Source organism: Anomaloglossus baeobatrachus, chromosome 1 (genome assembly GCF_048569485.1).
Source record: "Anomaloglossus baeobatrachus isolate aAnoBae1 chromosome 1, aAnoBae1.hap1, whole genome shotgun sequence".
NCBI lineage: Eukaryota > Metazoa > Chordata > Amphibia > Anura > Aromobatidae > Anomaloglossus > Anomaloglossus baeobatrachus.
In genome coordinates, this window is record NC_134353.1 from 881,669,368 (window position 1) to 881,692,733 (window position 23,366).

At 50.2% G+C, this 23,366-nt stretch overlaps 1 protein-coding gene across 1 annotated transcript in view; it reads left to right on the plus strand.

The window, feature by feature from the left end:
- Window positions 1-23,366, plus strand: part of CDC20B (cell division cycle 20B) — a 94,571-nt gene that overhangs the window by 65,453 nt on the left and 5,752 nt on the right. Inside the window, exons 7-10 of the mRNA XM_075342755.1 lie at window positions 2,660-2,755; window positions 8,010-8,206; window positions 10,619-10,713; window positions 15,419-15,644. Of these exons, the coding sequence (XP_075198870.1) occupies window positions 2,660-2,755; window positions 8,010-8,206; window positions 10,619-10,713; window positions 15,419-15,644 (614 nt within the window). The remainder of the gene's footprint in view (window positions 1-2,659; window positions 2,756-8,009; window positions 8,207-10,618; window positions 10,714-15,418; window positions 15,645-23,366) is intronic.

Below are 23,366 nucleotides of genomic sequence, written 5' to 3' on the forward strand. Positions count from 1 at the left end.
CTACTTCTGACCATTTCCTCCCCCCAGCAGAATGTACAGGGAAGCAGCTTGGTCTCCCCCTTCTGGCCAGGAGGTCTTGGTGTTGTGTGTGGGGAGTTAACCCTTTGTGTTGTTACTGTGGCAACCCTGGGGTGCCACATATGTGGCCTGAGCGTGCTGGTGTGTTGACTGGCACGGAAATTCCGGGGTTTGGGTTTCCACGTTCATATTTTGTGGCACCTGATACCTCAGGGGTGCTACACATGCATTCAACCCTTGTCATTGCCTTTAGTAAAACATGCAGACTACATAAAGGAAAGTTCCCCTCCTCAGGATCCCTCTATGAGCCAGAACAATTTTTCATGGCTATAATGTAATATAACAGTATAGCGGCAGGTGCTAAGAGAGGTTTGAGTTTATGGCCTTAGTGCCAGAATTTTCAAAGTGGTTGTTTTAGTTTGGTAAGTTTATAGTCATCCATCTTTGTATGAAAAAAAATCAGTTACTAAGTAATTTGCATTGATTGGACTTTAGTGATGGATTGTTTTAACAACTAAAGCCACTTAATTAATTAGTTGAAAGTTGGTCAAGGACATTAATTTTGGCCGACTGCATGCTCACCTGGGGGTCTTCTGTCTGTTCCAACGATAAATGATGTCGGTGAAGAGAAGGATTGTGCACTTGAAATTTAAGTGGCTGATCCTTTTGTATTCAGGAGAGATAGGTTGCTGTCACTGGTGTGTAGTGGCAGCTTTCTCTACATTAAGTAATCCTTCAGAGGGCAGTAGAGTAGTCAGTAAACCAGGTCTTCAGCAGGAGGTCTCGTCAATAGTGAAGGGATAATCAAATTGTGGTCAGGTGATAGCCGAGGGTCGGAAGGCGGGAAGTCACGTATGCAACAGAGGGGAGAGATGGAGCCGAAGTTAGGAACACGGATACATAAAGTCCAAGTACAAAAAAGGGAGGATAAACAGGACGGGACCGGGATAAAACAGACAGGGAAGGGTACACAGTAGACATGAGCGAGTAGTCAGGGACGTGGTAGCTGGGAGGCAGGACAGATCAGGCAACTCACCAGAGCCAGTAACACATGCTGTAGAGCAAAAACTATCACTGGCACTGAACCAGAGGGGCAGCACCAAGATATAGTGTCCCAGAAACCAGAATGAAGAAAGGAGGCGTTAACCCCTGACATGACCAGGCCGGAGCTGGGTGAAATAATCAAATCACAGTAGCCAATACAGACCTGGATCATGACACAAGTGTATGAAGTAGTTAGGACAGATATCTGTCTGCTGAACAAATTCTTGCCCAACAGTTTTCAGATGGTTATGATTATTCCTAAAAATTGCTGAAGAATATTGGCAGCAATGTGTGCTTTCTTACTAAGACCCAATGATTGGTTTTTAAGTTGGACATTTCATGAGCTCATTTGTGCTGCTTCCTGGATTCTGGATTCTTCCTGGGTGATGAGGATCAATTGAACTTTAGTGTGGAGAAGCCAATACTTTTCTTTTAAGTAATCATTTTGCTATTAAAGGGAATCTGTCAGCAGGTTTTTGCTCTGTTATCTGAGGACAGCAGGATGTAGGGGTTAATACACTGAATTCAGCACTGTGTTACTTATTAGGCTGTGTGCTATTGATTTTATACAATGAATGTTTTATCTCCAGTTGATTATCACTGCTAGGTCTACAGCTCCTGTGAACCCTGGTCTGACCACACCCCCTCCTGGGATAAGCAGCTCAATGTGTAGCGCTGGCGTCCCTGCAGGGATGCCTACTTACTCACTGCCCCGGCCGGGTCCCGTTCTCCCCTACTGCCGTGTGGCCTCCCACGAGCTCTGCTGCCTACTTCCCCTCCTTAGCCCTGTACATATGCACAGGGTTCCCAGGAGTGTACCTAAGACGCGCACACATCGGCCCTTCTCTTAAAGGGCCAGCTCACCATTTTCCAGAAATGCCTCTCAGCCTATGATGAGAGGCACTGTATATTTAAGGCACCCTCCCATTAGGGGAGAGGCCTGTGCAACAGTTTCAGTTAGTCAGTGTCCGGTCTGTCTAGCTAGTTGTCAGGTCCCATTACCCCTGTGTCAGTCACCTGTACCTGAGTCTGCCTTCCCATACTTAGCATTCCTGTCCATACCGGCCTCTCCATCCTGTTTCAGTCATCCCACCTGTATCCAAGTCCATCACCTGTCCTGGGATCAGCTGCCACAGTCCCAGTCACTTCCCTGGGAGTGGTATCTGGCGTCCGCCTCGCGGTGAGCTCTCAGTTATGCCCCTCCCACTAAAGAGTAAGTCCAAGTCCTCCCTGTAGTCCAGTGGGTCCACTAATCCTGCTCGATGCTCCTACGCCGGCCACAAGTGTTACACGCTGTCAATATACAACGTACACATACGGCTGTGGTGTGGGCGGGAGCAACTTTCTGAGCTCTACTACATGCTACATCTAAGAACTCTGATTGTGACACAACTAATAGATTAAGTCATACTTTGTTGAAAAAAGGGTCTCTTTGCCTACATCTTGCTGTGTTCAGATGGGGCAGAAAAAAACCTGGTGACAGATTCCCTTTAAGGCAAACATCAGGGGAGTTTCAGCCAAAAATGCAGCATTGCACAGGTTTAATAAATGCAGAATGGCGCCATTATTGGCTAAACTTGCAGCTTTTCCCCTGTAGGTTGTGAACATAGCAAGACTAATGAAAAATCGCCTAATGTTAACTTGTTACAACCTGATGTGAAAATCCATGTGTCCGGGCTTCGGAATGATTACTGTAAGTTCCTGTAAGTCATTCTTCATTACTACACTTTTATTATCGCTATTAGATAGTGATCGACAGTTATACAGTGACTGGAATGTGTTATTATGCATTATACATACATTACACATTCATTTTCGTCCTGTATGATCTGTATACACAGTGCTGTAAAGTGGATACACTTTATATTAGTTACTTTCTTACTTACTTTGTAGCATTAAATCTCCTTTATTTCACATCATTAAATAGGTAAAATCATGTCAAAGTATTTGTAAAGACAAACAAATTTGCAATCTTATCTACTTATCAAAAATATTCCCCGTTCTTAAGGGAGGGATTTTTACTTTCATAGTTTATAGCTTATTACATAGGGTAGGGGCCACCTCTGCAATCTATGGGTATGGAACATGTCTGAAAAGTGTAAAAAAAACCAACCCATAATTATAATAATAATAATAATAATAATAATAATAATAATAATAAAAAAATGAGCAAATTCACTTCAATGGTAAAAAAATGTTCAGTCTTAAGTTTCTTTTAACTATTCTTTGCTTTCAAAGATGTGCAGTGGTTAAAAGAAGTCAGTCCTCCATTCTCGTGGTTTGGAACTATTAACACACAAGAAAATGCCGACTTCAAGGACGCCAAAAAAGATGTCTAAAAAGAAACTTCGGGAAAAACATTGCAGGAAAACTTGATGGGTATACCTAGCATCTTAAATATGCCAGATGCACATGCCCTATCAGCGGTGGTCTGTTTCCTAGGCACAGAGTGTGTGCAAGCTCTTTCATATCAAGCTTGCTCATGCCGCTCTGAAGTGCTCCTTTGATACTGCAAAGGCAAAGCCATCTCTTTTTGCAGAATCATAGAGCGCACAGTTTGTGCTAGCGATGCCGGTATTATCGATCATTAGTAGGGTACAGGGAGCTGAGACACAGGTGAGTGGTGTGCTCCTTAAAAAACACTCCCATAAAGGTTTTTTTTTATTAATCAATTTATGTATATGTGTATGTGGAGTAGTGTGAGTGTGTTAAAGCGCACCAATCACCAGGATTTTCCTATATAAACTAAAGCCAGTGCTATACTGGTACTATCAGGCTGATTGTATACATACCTTTAGGGGCACTTTGTGTACCGCCCTAAGAGGGGCCCGGCCGCTCCGCTGCTCGGGCCGAGCCGCTCGAGGTCCGGGTTCGGGTTGTCGGTGGCACGAGCGCCTCCGGACCGGGAGCCATGTCGCTCTGTTAAGGGGAGGCAGTGGGGTGGTGGTGTGGGACGAGGTTCGCAGCCGGGGGGCTGCGTTGTCGTCGTAGGGGTCGTGACGCCACCCACGGGTCGTGGTGAAGGGATGCACCACCGCTGCGGCTGGAGTGAAAGGGGCTCCCGGGATCGGTGTTGAAGGCACAGCCTGGATGTCGGCCCCTCCGTGGGTAGGGGCGATGTGTGTCGGGGCCCGCTGGGGACTGGCGACGATGTTGTTGTCGGGGTGCAGGGTGCCGTGCTGCGGTGCGGTGTCGTGCCCGGATGGCACTGGTGTACTCACGATTAATTCACACTCAGAGTCACTGGTAAACCAAAGTTCGGGTATGGTCTGGTCCCGCAGCCGGCTGCTTGTGTCCCTTGTGAGGCTGATGGTAGCCCCTTTCCCTTGCACCTCTTGTTGTGGTTGTTGGCTCCCCTGCCTGGGCAGTGGTAGCCCACTCCCCGGCGTTTAGCTGCCGGAAGAGCCCTCGGTTGCCCGCAGGCGCTGGCCCGTCGGATGTTTGGCCCTTGGCGGTGGCTCTCACCCGGTATCGGTGGGCTGTTGCATTCTTTCGGGACTTTGGGTGAGGATGAACCCGTGAGGTCCAGACTGCAATCAGTTAATTTGCCTACACTCAGTGGCTTCTAAGCTAGGACGGGGTCTGAGTACCCGGTTTCTGGTGCTCCGGTAAACAGTTGACTCCCCGGTTCAGGGCCGGCGGGCTCCAACCCTGGCCCGGTCCCTACGGTTCTGCCGGTTGCTATACTGGTACTCCTGCAGGCGGCCACTACCGTCTGCTTGCCTGACGTTACGGGGATTCAAGGCTCCAACCCGGATCCCTGACAGCGCTGCTCCTCCACACCTCCTGTCACTGTCACACTACAACTTCTTTTCTTTGTATTTCCTGCCTCAGGACAGTAGTTTCCTCGGTGGGCATGTCTTTCCTGACTCCGCCCACCTGGTGTGCCCTACTGGCCCTGAGGGAGGCATCAGGTCTCCCTTTCGGGTGACTGGTGTGTCCTCACAAGGGATGGGGGTGTGTGTATTGTGTGGTAGGTGTTGTTACCTGTGACCCCTGGGGTCCAGGGCGTCACATTTGCATGCTGCAACATCGCACGTGCAATCTCGTTGGGGTCAAATTGAAAGTGACACACATCCGGCGTCGCAGGTGATATCGTAGTGTGTAAATCCTTTATGATACGATTAACGAGCGCAAAAGCGTCGTAATCGTATCATTGGTGTAGCCTCGGTCATTTCCATGAATTTGGAAATACCGATGTTACGATGTTGTTCCTCGTTCCTGCGGCAGCACACAACGCTGTGTGTGAAGCCGCAGGAGCGAGGAACATCTCCTACCTGCGTCCTGCGGCTCACGCCGGCTATGCGGAAGGAAGGAGGTGGGCGGGATGTTTACGTTCCACTCATCTCCGCCCCTCCGCTTCTATTGGCCGCCTGCCGTGTGACGTCGCTATGATGCCGCATGACCCGCCCCCTTAATAAGGAGGCGGTTCGCCGGCCAGAGCGACGTTGCAGGGCAGGTGAGTGCATGTGAAGCTGCCATAGCGATAATGTTTACTACGGCAGCTATCACTATGATATCGCAGCTGCGACGGGGGTGGGGAGTATCGCGCACGGCATCGGCTTGCGATGTCGTAGTGTGCAAAGTGCTCCTTAGTTGTCAGCTCGGATGTATACTTTTTGAAATACAGGAAACTAAAGTTTGTAAAATGAGCAGCTTTTTGTTTGACAGCAGCTGCTAAATAGCTAATAGCTGAGGTGGGTTTTCATAGTGATACCTGCCCCCCTGCCTGTTGTTTCTCCACCTATCTTTTAATAATGCTAATTACATTATAGAATCGTTTTCCTAATGGTTGTGGCTAGAAGGACCTTGCTGATGTCATACCCATGTGGCCAGAAGGGGCGGGGCCTCAGCCCACATAGCAGATACCAGAAAGCAACATTATTTTTCTGTTGGCTGAGGCCCTGCCCCTTCTAGTCACCTGGGTATGACGTCAGCAAGGTCTTTCTAGCCACAACCATTAGTAAAACACTTCTATAATGGAATTAGCATAAATCAGAGATAGGGGGAGACAAGGACAGACAGGCAGGGGGGCAGGAAACCCACCCCCACTATTAGCTGATCGGAAGCTGCTGCCAATCAAAAACCTGTTCATTTTACAAACTTTACTTGCTTGTGTTTCAAAACCTATACATCCTAGCTCACAATTAAAGGTATGTATAGAATCAGCCTGATAGTGCCAGTGTAGTGTCGCGGGCGGAGGAGGGGACGCCGCGCTCTCCCACTGCTCGGGTCCGGCTGGCACTGCGGCCTGCTGCTGCTGCTCGGTGGCTCGAGCGATGGGCCGGATCCAGGGGACTCGAGCGGCGCTCCTCGCCCGTGAGTGAAAAGGGGATTTTGGGTATGGGGTTAGTTTATTGTCCGTGACGCCACCCACGGTTGTGGTGATTAGGTGTACACCACCGCTGCTCTGGCTGGGGATCCCGGGAGTGATGGTATGGAGCAGCCAGTTGTTGTGTTGCCCCTCCGTGGGTAGGGGTTGGTGATCCCGGGGCCCAGTGATGGGGTTGTTGGATGGTGGACAGGCAGGCTATGGGGCCTGTGGAGGTGCAGGGGCGCAGGGGCAGCGCTGTGCCGCACGGCACGGAAGTACTCACTCAGCCAGTAAACACGACACAGTTCTCGGTAAACAAACGGCTGGTTGGACGGGTCCCTCAGACGGTTGCGCTGCTGATATCCCCTGCAGTTGACGGTGACGGTCTCTTCCCTGCACCTATATGTTGTTGTTTGGTAGCGATGGGTTCCCACCGGTAACCCGCTCCCCAGCTTGGATATGAGCCGGAGGAGCTCCACTCTTGCCCGCAGGCGCTGGCCCTGGGAAACTAGTGCCTTGGTGGTGGCGGCGTCTCCCCTTAACGGTCGGACTGTTGCCTTCAAACGGGACTTGGTTGTTGGGAGACAGTCGTCCCTTTCACTGACGGATTTGGAAAATTCGGCGACTCCAAGCCTTGCCGGGATCCGAAAGGCCCCTGCCCTGGTGCTGACTAATCTTCGTATACCGCTCCGGTACCGCCGGGTTACCACCCGTCCACGGTCCTTTCGGCAACCTCCAATCAGTCTCGCCTGCAGACGGTCACCGCCGTCTGCCAACCTTGCTGTCTCAGTCCGGGGCACACACCCGAACTAACTTCAGGCTTCTTGCTGTCACTACTCCTACTTTCCTCCTTTACCACTTCACTTCACTTCCTTTCACTTTCAACTCTCAACTCTATCTTAGCTCCACACTCAAGCTCTCCCTGAGCTAACTGCCTGGTTCTCCCGCCTCCAGAGCTGTGAACTCCTCGGTGGGTGGAGCCAACCGCCTGGCCCACCCCCTGGTGTGGACACCAGCCCCTGGAGGAAGGCAACAAGGATTTATATTTTGACCTAGTGTGTACCTGCAGGGAATGTGGGGTGCTTGTGGTGTTGTGACCTGTGACCCCTGGCTTGCCCAGGGCGTCACAGTAGCACTGGCTTTAGGTTATGTAGGAAAATCTTCATGATTGATGCGCTTTAATATATTGACCTACCACTGCCTTACCTGGGATCCTGCATGATTCTGCTCCTCTTCTCTGTGACATAACCACTCTTCAGACTCTCTAGATCACACAGCGATCTGCATGAACTTCAAAGCGAGGCTCAGAACGAGGCTCCATAGACTTGATGTAAAAAAGACTTCCGGCTCACACATAGAGCATAGTGTAATCCGATAGTCTTAAAAGTGGTGACATCACTGAGATGAGGAGCGGAACGGCGCTGGATCTCAGGGAAGGCGGCAGTAGGTGAGTATATTAACACATAAACTGTACACATATTCACAGATTTATTTAAAAAAACTTCATGGGAGGGCTAATTTGAGAAAAAAGATGTAAACCACTCATTTATGAAAAATTTTGCCTAAAAATAAAATTATCCTTCAGATATACCATACTATAACTCCTCTAGCATACACCTGTTTTTGTTTTCAGATCTAAACCTGTTGGACTGGAATTCAGAAAATCTCATTGCCCTGGGTCTTAGATCAGTTGTGTGTATATGGAATTCAGAAGACAATAATGTTGCTCAAACTATCTGTCTACATTCTCCATCCACGTATGTTTCATCGGTATCATGGATAAGTACCGGGTCATGTTTGGCAGTTGGCACAAGCAATGGAGAAGTTCAGGTATCTTCTACTCCTAAACTGATAATTTGGGATGAATGTAAGGCAGAGCACACACGCTGAGGATTTGGTGAGTTTTTTAACCTCAGTAGCCAAAACCAGGAATGGGAGAAAAATCCAGAAGTGGTGACGTGTTTCTATTACACTTTTCCTCTGATTGTTTTACTCCTGGTTTTGGCTTAAAAATACTGAGGTAAAAAACTCACCAAATACTTAGTGTGCACGTGGCCTGAAGGCCACTTTACACGCAACGACATCGCTAACGCGATGTCGTTGGGGTCACAAGATTCGTGACGCACATCCGGCCTCGTTAGCGACGTCGTTGCGTGTGAAACGCAGGAACGACCGTTAACGATCAAAAATACTCACCATATCGTTGATCGTTGACACGTCGTTCTAATCTAAAATATCGCTGCTGCTTTTGGATGCAGGTTGTTCGTCGTTCCTGCGGCAGCACACATCGCTATGTGTGACACCGCAGGAATGAGGAACAACATCGTACCTGCGGCCGCCGGCAATGAGGAAGGAAGGAGGAAGGCGGGATGTTCGGCCTGCTCATCTCCGTCCCTCCGCTTCTATTGGTCGGTCGCTTAGTGACGCCACTGTGATGTCGTACGAGCCGCCCCCCTTAGAAAGGAGGCGATTCGCCGGCCACAGTGACGTCGCGAGGAAGGTAAGTATGTGTGACCGGTGTTAGCGAAGTTGTGCGCCTTGGGCAGTGATTTGCCCGTGACGCACAACCGACGGGGCCGGGTGCTTTCACCAGCGACATCGCTAGTGATGTCGCTGTGTGTAAAGTGGCCTTTAGAGTGTAATTTTCTAACACAATGGAGCTTTTATGGTAAATTCACAGTGTCCTGGCACATCATCATCTGATGATCAAATAATAGTATTCAGTTCCATAAATCTATCATAGATTTACTTTTTACTGGATGAGGTTAAGCTTCTATCATACATATAGCTCTTTTATGACTCCAGGCTTGAGTATATTTAACGCCATAGATGGGATCAGATTCCATCCTAGGAATGTAGGGAAGACTTTCTTATTTCAAAGGGCAGTACTTGACCTAAATCTACAGGATGTATTTTTCTTTTGGAGACCCCATATTCAATGCATTCTAGTAATACGGAGCTGACAAGAAATTACATTGTATGGAGGTTTAACAAAAAGACTGACCCACACATCCAACAGGTGTGAACAGGTGCTAGCTGAAAACACAATATAACTACAAAATACATACACCTGCTCTTAAATGCTAACAATGAGTAAGGGAACTCTGGCTGCTCTTACTGCTATAGGAATATTTGAAGAAAGAGCAGGCTCTTTTTACGTTCCAGATTCTGACACTCCACTCAATAGTTTCTCACAGGCAGACTCGGCGGGCATCGACCTGCTGTGTGCGGATTCATAGGCAGGCTAGAGGGAATTAATCTCTGCTAGTTGGCTTGTTAGGTTCCTTTGATCACATGCGGTGGGAAGGCCAATCATATCTGCTCCCCTCCTAATGAACCTGGATGAAATCTTCTACCCATGCCAGCTATAGTTTCTATGCTCGTCTGTGTAGTGTCCCAGATTCTCTGGTGAAAATTGGGCTATTTGCTTGTTGTGGAAATGTACCCCTGTTTTTTTGTAGCTTCCTTCCTTCTCTTGTGTTTCCTCCTGAATCTCTTATCATTTTTACCTGTGACTATGCTCTGTTTTATTTTTTTCCCTTTTCTGTCTATATCTGTGACTTTCACTAAACTCCTGTCCTGTCCCTCCCTGGGGGGAGGGCAGAACAGATCAGGACTGGTCAGAAGCAGGGCCAGGAAAGAGACTCAGGCATCCCCAACATTAGCAGTATCCCTGAGACTAGGGATATCTTAGAGCCACCTAGCTTGAGGGACAGCGTTCCCCCGTAATCCCGGAGTTATCATGACACTGTGGTATGCCCTATTAGTGATTTTTCTCTTTATTTTTACCAGTGCTTAAACAGTTTGAAACTGTGAAATCTCAGATCAAGTGCATGTATATTTTTATGTAAACAAGGCTACGGGAAATTTTTACTTCCATGCCATTTTTTTCCAGTGATATTGGCATTTTTTTCTTTTTATGTAGTGCTACTTTCTCTGGTCTTCACAATGGAGGCGTAGTTTACAAGATTTTCTGGGAAAGTGTCATGAAAATTGGCACTCTATAACCAGACCCATATCTCTGAGATTGTGTGGTAGAATTAAAGAAAAAACAATACATAAAAAATTAATATAAAAAACAAGAACAAAAATAAATTTGAATACTCAGGAATTAAATAAGAGCAACGTATGGCCACTTTTTACATGGTCCAATTAAATTGTGATCTAAACTGACCAAATTTATAGGTAAATTTCTAAATAATCTCAGGGAACAATAAAATTATATATTTCTTATATTTTTAGCTTTGGGACATTGAAACACAGAAGCGACTCAGGAACATGTTGGGACACATGTCTGTAGTGGGAGCTCTAAGTTGGAATCAACACATTGTAAGCAGGTAAGAAGAGGTTAGAAATTCACTGTAGATGAAAAGGGTCTTTCCATGACAACTTGCACTTTTCTTAGGCTACTTTCACACATCAGTTTTCTGTATTCAGGCACAGTCCTTTTTTTTCCTGATCCAACGGATCCTGAAAAAAAAGTGCAAACCGTATCCACCGGATCCGTTTTTTAACGGATCCGTTATGCCGGATCCGTTAAAAAACGGATCCGGTGGATACGGTTTGCATCCGTTTTTGCATCCTTTTCGTCCGTTTTTTGGCTGGATCCGTTTTGTTAATTACATTGGAGCATGCTCAGTTTAGAAAAACGGATCCGGCGGCCGCATCCGTTTTTTACCGCATTACGCCGGATCCGGCGTCCATAGGCTTCTATTGTAAAACACGCCGTATCGCGCCGGATCCGGCGCAATGCGTTTTTTTTGCCGGACAAAAAAAACGTGCAAGCTACGTTGCCTCCGGCCGCCGCTTTAACTAATTTTGCCGCATCCGGAAAAAAACGGATGCAACGCAAAGCCATCCGGTACAATCCGGTAACAATGCAAGTCTATGGGGAAAAAACGGATGCGGTACCGGATCCGTTTTACCCGTTTTTTTCCGGATTGAACCTGATGGCAAAAAACTGATGTGTGAAAGTAGCCTTAGAGACCTTTTTTAAATTATTTTTATAAATTTTCTATAGAAAAGGAACGTAATATAATGAATGAGCTTGTGCATCACACAGCATAGAAGAGCAACTAACGGCAGTGTGGCATGCTTCCATGGAAGTTCTGCTGTTATCTCCATGTTTCTGACTGTAATGCAGTAACTACTTACAGGTTGTACAAACAGAAGAGTAGTCAGGGTCTGGTAACAGGGGGACATGTATGGATTCGGGGAGTACACAGAGGTGAAGTCAGATTGTGACGCCCTGGACTAGCCAGGTAGTCACAGGTAGGCCCTTACACAAACACCAGCCCCTAATAAGGTGACAGCAGCCAACCTACAAAACCCTTGTCACCTCTCTCAGTGTTCAATGGTCACACTAGGGGGGTGGAGCCAGGCGGTTGGCCACGCCCACCTAGGAGTCCAGAGAGCCTGAGACAGGAAACACAAAGTGAGTTGAAGTTTGAAGTTCAGTGGTGTCAGTTTGTGCTGGAGTTCAAGTGCAGCAGGCCTAAGGTGTCAGGTCTGCAGCGACAACACTGACCGGTGCCGGGGTCGTAGCCCTGGTACCGTGTCAAGGAGGCACACGGTGGTGGCCGCCTGCAGGAGCTGGGATTACAGCCGGTGGAACCTTAAGGGACCGGGACCAGGTAGTGGCCCGCCGGTACCGAACTGGGGAACCGATTGGAAACTGGAGCACCAGGAGGGGTACTCAGACCAAGCACGAGGCCCAGAAACCACTGGACCGAGTCGAATTCACTGATTGGGGTCTGGACTTTAGGTCCTTTCCCACCCAAGACCCGACTGAAGACAACAGCCCAACCAGAGGGATAGAAAGCCACCGCCCAGGCATCGAGATCCCACGGGCCAGCGTCTGCGGGCACACGGGCTCTGCCGGCACACACAAAGCTGGGGAGCGGACTACCGTTGCTCAGGCATAGAGTCACCATTCTACTAAAAGTGAGGTGCAGGAGAAAGGCGGAAACCACCAACCTGAAAAAAGGGAAAAGCGCAGCTGGCTGCGGGCACCGTCCACCATCTTGTTTGGTTTACCAGAAACTCCAGTGTGTCTGTAATAGTGAGTACAACAGTGCCCTCGGGCCGCGCACCGAGCCGACACACCAGCACGCATCCATACCCCCGCCTCAGCAGATCCCTCGGGCCCCCGAGACCATCACCCCCTACCCACGAAGGGGTCATCCCCAAGCTGCGCAACACCGTCCCTGGGAGCCTAGTCAACGGCAGCGGTGGTGTTCATCCATTCACCACAACCCGTGGGTGGCGTCACAAACTTAACCCCCAAAAACAAACAACTGCGGCCTTGGCCGTGGACCTCCCCACGAACACCACTCCTCACAAGTGCCAGCATCCCTTCAGAGCGACGTGACCCCCCCTGGGTCCGGGAGGAGCTCGAGCCACCCACCAGAAACGAGCCCAGATCCGAGCGGCTCGGCAGCCGGCTGAACCCCGGGGCAGTACAAGATCACAATCCAGGGGTAAGAATTCCAGGAAGGCACATAATAAATTCAAGGAGTGAACTGAGACGTGCTAATAGACCGAAAAAAACGATTTCTCTAAAAACAATTTTTATTTATAAACATTAAAATAGTAAGTTCAAGCTACATCTTATCATATATAGCTATATCGGTCAGTGAACACACAGCTGGTCGTGCAGAGCTAGATATACTCTAAAAGAGTTAATAATCTAGGGGGATGCAGGATAGCCCAAAAATGGTTCAACTCGGTGGTAATAGGGATAAAGATGAGATGTTAGAGAGGGCCAGGTCATAGATCCCTAATCTTTCTCCTTCCTGGCCGCGGAGGTTAGACACTATACAGTTTTGGGCGCCCCCGCTCAACGTCGGCTATCCCTATTAAACCCTAAACCTGCCTGTGCGGCAATATTTGACCCAAAGCCCAAAAGAGATGTGGTTAGTGCTGAAGTCAGAATGGTTCACTCACACTAGGTGCATAGTCAGTATGCTAGTGAATATTTGGTATGATTGTTAGTCATAAAAAATAAAAATAAGTCCCCAATCGGAGTAGTTGTACATATGCTCCCCTCAGATGGTATACGGACAATGATTGGGGAGAAAGAGTTCCGCAGGTGGCTATCAACATCTGCTACCCAGTACAAACAACCAACCAAAATATAATGTGGACCTGTGATAGTTAAATCCCAATTGGGTAAACTTATCTTGCTGGAGAATGAACTCCCAGAAGATTCCCGACGCGTTTCCCCCACTTTGTTTGGGGAGTATATCTAGCTCTGCACGACCGGCTGTGTGTTCACTGACCGATATAGCTATGTATGATAAGATTTAGCTTGAACTTACTATTTTAATGTTTATAAATAAAAATAGTTTTTAGAGAAATCGTTTTTTTCGGTCTATTAGCAGTTTATATCTGTATTTATAAAAATTGGTGTTTATTATTGAACTGAGATGTGGTCAGGTAACTGTACTGCCCCGTGCTCGGCAGCCGAGCCGCTCGGATCCAGACCTTCAGTGGGTGGCTCGAGGGTCACCGGACCCCGGGGGCCTGCGGTCACGTCGATCAAAAAGGGGTTGTGGTTTGGGGACGTAGTTGTACGGCCGGAGCCGCGTTAAGTTCGTGACGCCACCCATGGGATGTGGTGAAAATGGACACCACCGCTGCAGTTACGGGCCAACCGGGGGAGATGTTGCGCAGCAAGTTGTTAACCCCTCAGTGGGCAGGGATGGTGGCCCCGGGACCCGTTGGGGGTGTTTGGCGGTGCAGGGAGGTGGGCGGCCGGGGGGCACTGATGTACTCACGATTAGTAAACACACGAGTCTCTGGTAAACCAAGGTGATGGTGGTCGGTGCCCGCAGCCAGCTGCAGTCTGGTCCCCCACCCGGCTGGTGGTCTCTGTCTTTCACCCGCACCTGTTTGTGATGGTGGACTACCTGCACTTGCAACTTCAGGAGTCCGCTCCCGGCTTTTGGTTGCCTGAGGAGCCCTTTGCCCGCAGACGCTGGCCCGTGGGATCTCTGTGCCGTGGCGGTGGCTTTCTATCCCCCTCGTTGGGCTGTTGCCTTCAGTCGGGACTTTGGGTGGGACAAGACCTCTAGTTCTGGCCACAATCAGTTAATTAGCTAGCCCCCAATAGCTTCTGGACCTAGCTTCAGGGTCCGAGTACTCGCCGTTGGGCTCCGGTTTCCGAGTCGGTACTGGCGGGCTACAACCCTGTCCCGGTCCACCTCGGTTCCACCGAGCCGTCTTCCCGGCTCTTGCAGACAGAGGCCTTCCTCTGCCTCCTAGCCAACGGTACCAGGGCTCCTACCCCGGCACCTGCTCAAATTGGGTTTTCTCCTCCTCTGCTGGAGCTGCACACACCTCTCCATCTTGAACTCTACAAACTGTCTCTTTTCCCGCCCCAGGCTGTCTGAGACTCCTAGGTGGGAGTCTTCCAACCGTCTGGTTCCACCACCTGGTGTGTCCATCAAGCTCTGAGGGGGGTGACTAGGGTTTTATATGTTTGGCTGTTGTCACCTTGTTAGGGAACGGTGTAATGCGGGGCCCTATCTGTGACTACCTGGCTGGCCAGGGCGTCACATAACGGTCTGACATTTAAAGCTAGGAGGTCACAACAAGAACAGGGAGCGGACAGAGAGGAGTCAAAACAACAGTCCAGGGTCAAGAAACAATAGAACACTAGCAGGAACACAGAGCAACAGCACAACAACTGAACCAGAATATGCAACTGGCAAAGTTCTGGGAGAGCATGCTCAAACAAGCAGATCAATTACTAGGAAGATGAAACACCTGAGTAATCAGCACCTCCCAGAACCAGCATGGAAGGCTGCGCTGTCAATCAACCTGCCAGCTCAGTAGTCCAGGAAAATGCAGCAGAGCATCTCCCAGTGTGCAAGTTACTTTGCACAGAGGAATCATGACACTGACCTCAACAGACAAGGGCTTTTGCATATTCAAATCAGACCAAAACCAAACGAACCTAAAGAATCCCCATAAGCTTGAACTAATAACATACTGTACATGCTGCAATAAAACCCTAATGATAATTTCCATATTGTCCAGTGGGTCCAGGCTCGGTCATATACACCATCACGATGTCCGCATGGCAGAACATCACACTGGAACTTTACGTCACAAACAAGGCATTTGTAGTCTGAAGTGGTCACCATCAGAAAAGCACTTGGCTAGTGGATCAAGTGATGGGCTTCTTAATATCTGGCCATATGATCCAGGATCCTCCAATATTACCACACCGCTACAGAGCATCGCTCATCCCACAGCTGTAAAGGTGAGACGTTTCAGATTGAAATAATAATAGGAATGGGATTTGTTGTTCAAGGGGTTCATTACCCAATTTTCAAAACTGACCAGAGAAAAGAGAAAAGAATAGAAAGAGGTGTTTACTGAATTGCTGTGGTTCTGATACTCTCGGCTCTGCTGCTCTCCAATACTTTCTCATTCTAAATATTTGATTTTCCATCCATACAAACATCTGACAATTAAAGCCAATGATTATGTGGCGCCCCAGGACCTGGTCGCCACAACAGCATTGCCCTCCCAAAGGGTTAATGCTGAGCCTGGAGGTAATTGGGAGATCTATTGGCCAGTAAGTTAACACCCAACACAGTTCTCCCTCCGGCCAGCAGAGGGAGCTCTGAACCTGGAACTTCAGGGAGCATTCCTTAAGTCTGGCTGAAGGGAGGAAGTAGTGGTTAGTCTAGAGACAGGAGTGAAAGAGTGCAGACGCAGAGTAGTGCTGCCTTGTGAAACTGGGGCCTAGAGCTGGGATAGCTTGGCCCAGTGAAGCAAGGGGAGCAGAGAGGCACAGCAGAGACTCGGACATCGGAGTCTGTAGTTGCCAGGGCATAAAATCCATCCCTGGTAGCTGAATCCGGAGGGCAGGAGAGCTGCAAGCCCCCTGGCCCAGAAGCAATCTGAAGGTACAGCTGCATCCCAAGGGCCTGGTGTGGACTCCAGCAGAGAAGCACCAGAGAGGGCCTGCGCAGTCTACCCCACAGAAAAAGGGACGAACCACCAGTCCCAGCAGCAAGAGGGCAATTGCTAACCCAAAGTGCAGTGTCCTAAAACAGCAAAGAAAGATTAAGGAGTAGGCCTCATACTCAACTGGCCAAAGATCACCCCAGGCACTTCCAGGCCGGCCGGACCACCTTTACCATCTGTGACGGTCTCCCTGGACTAAACTTCTGCCGAGTAAAAGAGGAGAAGGTAAAGAGACTACTGTTTGTGCCTGTTTCTTTCATTGCTTGTCGGCCCTGCACCGTGCTAGTCACACAACACCATAGACTTCCACAAGCACCAACTGTGTCCCGGGGCACCGCTCCACCTGTGGGGAGCAGTACCACCATTGCTGCCACTTCATCACCCCGGAGGCCTTACACAGCAGCGGCGGCTTAATAGCCGCATACCACAGGTGGCGTCACGAACACAAACTTAAAGTCATCAGCCACATATTATACTGACACCCACCAGGGCCACGGAGCCGGGCCCAGCCACCACTGACTACCACCGGACTAGTCCGGCCCGGCACCGGGTGTCCCATAGCCCTGGGGTGGGCGAGTCAACTTTTGGCGTCACGAACAGAATTTCGTGCCCGGTCCCACCGGGTACTGTGCGCCTGCAGGAATTGTGCTTAAAAGACTGTGTACTGGTTGTAAATTGCCGCCGCCATTAGCCGCGCCGAGCGCAGGAAGAAGGGGGGCGTGCCTGACAAAGAGCGCGAAGGGAGCGCGCCATCAGAGCAGAGCGCTGTTAACCCCGCGCGACCCAGAAGAAAATTTGAAAAGTGAACGGAGCCTGGTAAGGTTCACTAAGGGGGAGGAAGATGTCCGACTCAGAGGGAGAGCAGGTGGCTGCCATCGCCCAAGGCGCCGCAGCACCGGCCGAAGCAGTCCCAGTCGCCGTCGCCCCAGCCCCCACTGTAGCGCCGGTAATGCCGATCACCATGCCGTACATACCGGGAGCAGAATGGCTGCCGCAGTACTCCGGGGAGTCCCATACCTTGAGTGACTTCAGAGAAAGCCTGCACAGCTTATTCCGGGTGTATCCGCTGACTGAGAGCCAGAAGGTGGGCATAGTAATGGGACAGCTAGCCGGCGCAGCCCAGCGTGAAGCGAAGTCCTGGCCTGATACAGATAAAGGGACAGCAGCCCAGATACTGGCCAAGCTAAAGAGTACTTTTGACACCCGCACCGCAGCAGAGATAAAGATGAGATTCTTTGGGTGCAAGCAGCGGGCCAAAGACAGCATAAGGGACTATGCCTTAAACCTGCAAGAGGCCCTGAAAGCAGTTAAACAGGTGGACCCAGAGAGTGTACGTGAGGAACACAAACTCCTAACTGAGCAGTTCATAGAGGGGCTCCTGTCAGACGCCCACAGGACCCAGCTGCGTATCCTGGTCCTGCAGAACCCTGCTCTGGACTTTGCAAAGTTTAAGGACCAGGCCATCAGGGTACTGAGAGAATCTACACCGAATGACCCAGTACCCCTCCGGCCTCTTGCTATCACGTACCCCGGGGTGGTGCCTGCAACACGAGCCACTGCAGGGGCTGAGGCGCAGTCCCTGGATAAGGATCCCACTGCAGAGCTCAGACAGCAGTTCCAGGAGCTGACCAAGACTGTGGCTGCCCTTGCCAAGACCGTGCAGTCTCTACAAATGACCCCCTCGCCTGCAAAAATCGAGTTGGCTTCCAGCCCAGATGACGTCCCATGGATGCGACAGAGGAGGATTCCGCCGACCCGAGGCAGAGACACAGACCGGTATGATTCAACAGGACAACCGATCTGCCGCCGCTGCAGCCAGGCGGGCCACATTGCACGACGCTGTCCTTTAAATGGGCTGAGCCTGGGGCCAGGAGCCAACCCCCAGGTGTAAGGAAGCCCGGCTCAAACCCCAGCCGCAGCAAGGATGTGGGAGGACGACCGGTCCTTCCCATTGTGCTGGATGGGATCCCTTTGAATGCCCTCCTGGATACGGGGTCCCAGGTAACAACCATCCCCCACAAACTGTACAAAAGATATTGGGCTGATTCAGACATTGACCATGGCCCAGATGATGATTTAACAATTGTGGCCAGTAATGGTCAGCCCTTACCTCAAATTGGGTACAAAGAAGTAACCATTAAAGTGGGGCGGGTGGAATTGCCATGTCAGGGAATGATAATTGTAGATATTGATCGCAAAGAATCTGACCCACTGCTAACCATTGGTACAAATGTGATAGAAAATTGTATTGCCGAAGTGATAATTTTGTTGCAACAGGCGTCTGAAACTGCCAGCTCCGGGCAGCAGCGTGCCCTACAGAGGGAGATCAGAGCCCTGATGAGGAGGCAGCAGGTAGAGCTGGCCGGAGGAGAAATTGGCAGTGTGAGGGTAAGTGACCCCCTCCCCATTGCAATACCCCCAAGAAGTGAAATGTTGATATGGTGTCGGGCAGCAATAGGCCTCAAGGGTCAGGATTACCATGCCTTGGTAGAACCGGTGTATTCAGACAGTAGGCCTGGAGTCCTGATAGCCAGAGGGGTAGCGGACGTCCGCAAGGGGAGAGTGCCCGTCCGTGTCTTGAATTGTGGGGAGGAGGAGGCCAAATTGCCCCGATACGCCACTGTAGCAAAACTGTACACTGTCAGCAACAATACCATTAAAGCAGTGGAACCCTTGATCCCGTCCGACCAGGCGGAAGACAATGGCTCCAAGGGGCAGCTGGAAGACTGGTGCCAAAAACTACATGTAGGCACCGACTCCACCCCCTCGCACCAAAAGCATAAGGTTTACCGGGTGGTACAGGAGTACGAGCGGGTCTTCAGCAAACACCCCCTAGATTTTGGGCAGGTGAAAGGGGTTAAACATCAAATCCCCACGGGTGATCATCATCCCATTAAAGAGAGATACCGCCCTGTACCCCCCGCACAGTATCAGTGTGCCAAGGAAATGTTACGAGAAATGAAGGAGGCTGGGGTTATCAGAGATAGTTGTAGCCCCTGGGCAGCTCCACTAGTGCTCGTAAAGAAAAAAGATGGTACAATGAGAATGTGTGTAGATTACAGGCAAATTAACCGCATTACACATAAAGATGCTTATCCACTGCCCAGAATAGAGGAGTCACTAACAGCCTTAAAGTCAGCTAACTATTTCTCCACCTTGGATCTCACCAGTGGGTATTGGCAGGTTCCCGTGGCAGAGGCGGACAAGGAGAAGACTGCATTCACGACACCAATGGGCCTCTGTGAGCTCAATTGTATGCCATTCGGGCTCTGCAACGCCCCAGGGACATTCCAAAGGTTGATGGAGTGCTGCTTGGGCCACCACAACTTTGAAACCGTGCTGTTGTACCTGGATGACGTCATAGTCTACTCCAAGACTTATGAGGACCACCTGAAGCACTTAGCCGAAGTGTTTGAGTCCTTGTCGAAATATGGCCTGAAGATCAAGCCGTCCAAATGTCACCTCTTGAAGCCAAAGGTACAGTACCTGGGTCATGTGGTCAGCGCAGAAGGTGTGGCACCTGATCCGGAGAAAGTCACTGTAATCAAGGACTGGCCAAGACCCACCACAGTGAAGGAGGTGCGGCAGTTCCTTGGACTGGTGGGCTACTACCGAAGGTTCATTAATGGTTTCACCAAGATAGCAGCGCCCCTTCAAGATCTTCTGGTGGGCCAGCCAAAGCAGGCTAAGAAGCAGAGCCCTCCATTTGAATGGAGCAGCCAACTAGAAACATCCTTTGTCCGGCTGAAAGGGGCTCTCACGGGAGAAGAAATTCTGGCCTACCCTGACTACAGCCAACCGTTTGTACTGTATACAGACGCCAGCAACGTGGGACTGGGAGCAGTTCTGTCCCAGGTACAGGGGGGCAGAGAGAGGGTGATAGCGTACGCCAGTAGGAAGCTTCGGCCCACAGAAAGGAATCCAGAAAACTACAGTTCCTTCAAGCTGGAGTTCCTCGCTATTGTTTGGGCAGTGACTGAACGCTTCAAGCACTATCTGGCATCGGCCAAGTTCACCATCTTCACGGACAACAATCCGTTGACACACCTGGCAACAGCCAAGTTAGGTGCGATGGAACAGCGATGGATGGCCCGGCTGTCTAACTTTGACTTTACCATCAAGTATCGGGCTGGCAAGAAGAATAACAATGCTGATGCGCTGTCCAGAATGCCTCACTTACCCGAGTCTGGAGAAGACCTGGATGAACTCGAAGAGATAGAGTTACCGGCTTTCCATCACCAAGGTGTTTCCCAGTGTGAGCATGCTGTGGGAGTGAAGCGCTCAAGCCAGCACGAGGTCTCGGTCAACCCATTACTCCACCATAATTGGGAAGAGACACAGAACGGTGACCCGGCCGTGCGATTGGTCAAAGAGAAGCTAGCGCAAGCTGAGACCCATCTTGGCCCAGACGCTCCAGAGGAAGCCCAGCAGCTGTGGAAGGAGAGGGGACGACTGTTCACCTACCAAGGCAAGCTCTGCAAGAGATATGTCAACTGGCGAACAAATGAACTTGTCTGGCAGACAGTGGTTCCGCAGAGGGATGCTCCAATGGTCCTAGCAGCGTATCATGATAACGCAGGACACTTCGGGTGGAAGAAGTTGGAGGCCCTACTCCGTGATCGGTTCTATTGGGTGCACATGAGAAAGATGATCGAGAAGTGGTGCCGAGACTGTGGCCCGTGTAACCTGAGGCGGAAGGATGATGCCAGCCAAAGGTCTCCCCTACAGCCAATTGTCACGAAGCAGCCCCTGGAGTTGGTGGCCCTGGACCACGTGAAGTTAACACCAAGCCGGTCAGGCTATGTGTACGCCCTCACCATTGTGGACCATTACTCTCGTTTCCTGGTAGTAGTGCCTGTGAAGGACCAGACAGCCAGAACAGCAGCTAGAGCGTTCCAGGCATCCTTTTGTTGACCTCACGGTTATCCGGAAAGGGTACTGACTGATCAAGGTCCTGCATTCGAGGCCGAAGTGTTCCAAGAGTTCTGTAACATGTACGGCTGTAAGAAAATCCGAACCACACCGTACCACCCCCAAACCAATGGACTGTGCGAGAAAATAAACCATGTGGTTATTGATATGCTGAAGACCCTACCGCTGGAAGAAAGGAACCAATGGCCAGAGAAGTTGCCAGATCTGGTAGACCTGTACAACCATATCCCAGTAAATTCGACCAACTGCAGCCCCGCTTACCTGATGCGAGCCAGACCTGGCAAGTTGCCTGTAGACTTTGAGATGGGGACTGTGTCGCCTGAGGCGGTTCAAGAAATAGAGGATTGGGATACAGAACGGCAGCAGCGGTACCGTAAGGTCCAGGAGTGCGTAGAGAGGAGCCTGTCTCAAGCAAGAACGAGACAAGAGCAGCATTACAATCAAACAGCCCCAGCAACTCCCTTAGCACCTGGAGAACAAGTCCTCAAGAAGAAGCGGAGGACGCATAAATTGGATGATCAGTGGGAAAACGAGCCCTACACCATTATCCCCTCCAACTTTGACAATAGTAAGGTATGCCTCATAAGCAAGGATGAAGGCAAGACCTATCAAGCAATTTCTCGAGACCGCCTGAAAGCGTGCCCTGAACGGTGCAGAATCCAAAGAGAAATGGAAGAAGTACAAGGAAGTCCCCAAAGTCAAGAGAAAGAAGGGGAGATGATTCAAACCATCCTTGGAAAATTCCCCAAAACTTGGTCCCGAATAAACAATGCCATAGTGGTACCAGTTTTGACGTTTCCGCAGTTGGTCGAGCCAGAAACAGAAAAGGTTCCGGATCCACCTAAAGAACCGTCCGCTCCAACACGAGATGACACGCCAGCAGTGGAACAGGAGGATCAACCCCCTGTCAGTGGTGAACCTGTCATACCCTTGGCGACTCTTAGACCACATAGGCAACCATCACGCTTACCTATCGGGGTTAGGCCCACCTGTAGTGCTGAGGTAGAAGACGCACCACGTAGTCAGGGGCAAACACCAGAGCTACGCAGGTCCCAACGCAGCACTCGGGGACAACCCCCTCCAAGGTATAGAGAGTCAACTGTATAAGGGAAAAAGAAGGAGTATTTATTAGAATGTACATAGTTATGCAAAATGTCTGTAAGGTTGTGTACAAAATGTTTTTCTTTTTCTTTGATTGCGAAAATGGACAATTGGGCCACTGGACTATGGGTGGCCAACACCTAAATTGTTCATAGTTAGCACCAGTGTGCTCAACACCCCTGAAGAAAAACCCGTCCGGCGTGCATAGAGTGGGGTCATCAATGCTCTGACGCACGCCCAGAGCCTACGTTGGGGGTTTGATCGCGGCGGGTCCCCCATGGAGCAGTGTAATGGACACCCGGCAGGGAGCCACACTGGACTCTTATAGTAATGTTTAAGTTTGTAACGTTAAAGTATTTGCGCCTCCCATAATGGGATGAAATGTTCTAACATGTCATGTTTGTTTCTACAGTCCGGGAGTACTGAATTTAACTAAGGGGGAGTGTGGCACCCCAGGACCTGGTCGCCACAACAGCATTGCCCTCCCAAAGGGTTAATGCTGAGCCTGGAGGTAATTGGGAGATCTATTGGCCAGTAAGTTAACACCCAACACAGTTCTCCCTCCGGCCAGCAGAGGGAGCTCTGAACCTGGAACTTCAGGGAGCATTCCTTAAGTCTGGCTGAAGGGAGGAAGTAGTGGTTAGTCTGGAGACAGGAGTGAAAGAGTGCAGACGCAGAGTAGTGCTGCCTTGTGAAACTGGGGCCTAGAGCTGGGATAGCTTGGACCAGTGAAGCAAGGGGAGCAGAGAGGCACAGCAGAGACTCGGACATCGGAGTCTGTAGTTGCCAGGGCATAAAATCCATCCCTGGTAGCTGAATCCGGAGGGCAGGAGAGCTGCAAGCCCCCTGGCCCAGAAGCAATCTGAAGGTACAGCTGCATCCCAAGGGCCTGGTGTGGACTCCAGCAGAGAAGCACCAGAGAGGGCCTGCGCAGTCTACCCCACAGAAAAAGGGACGAACCACCAGTCCCAGCAGC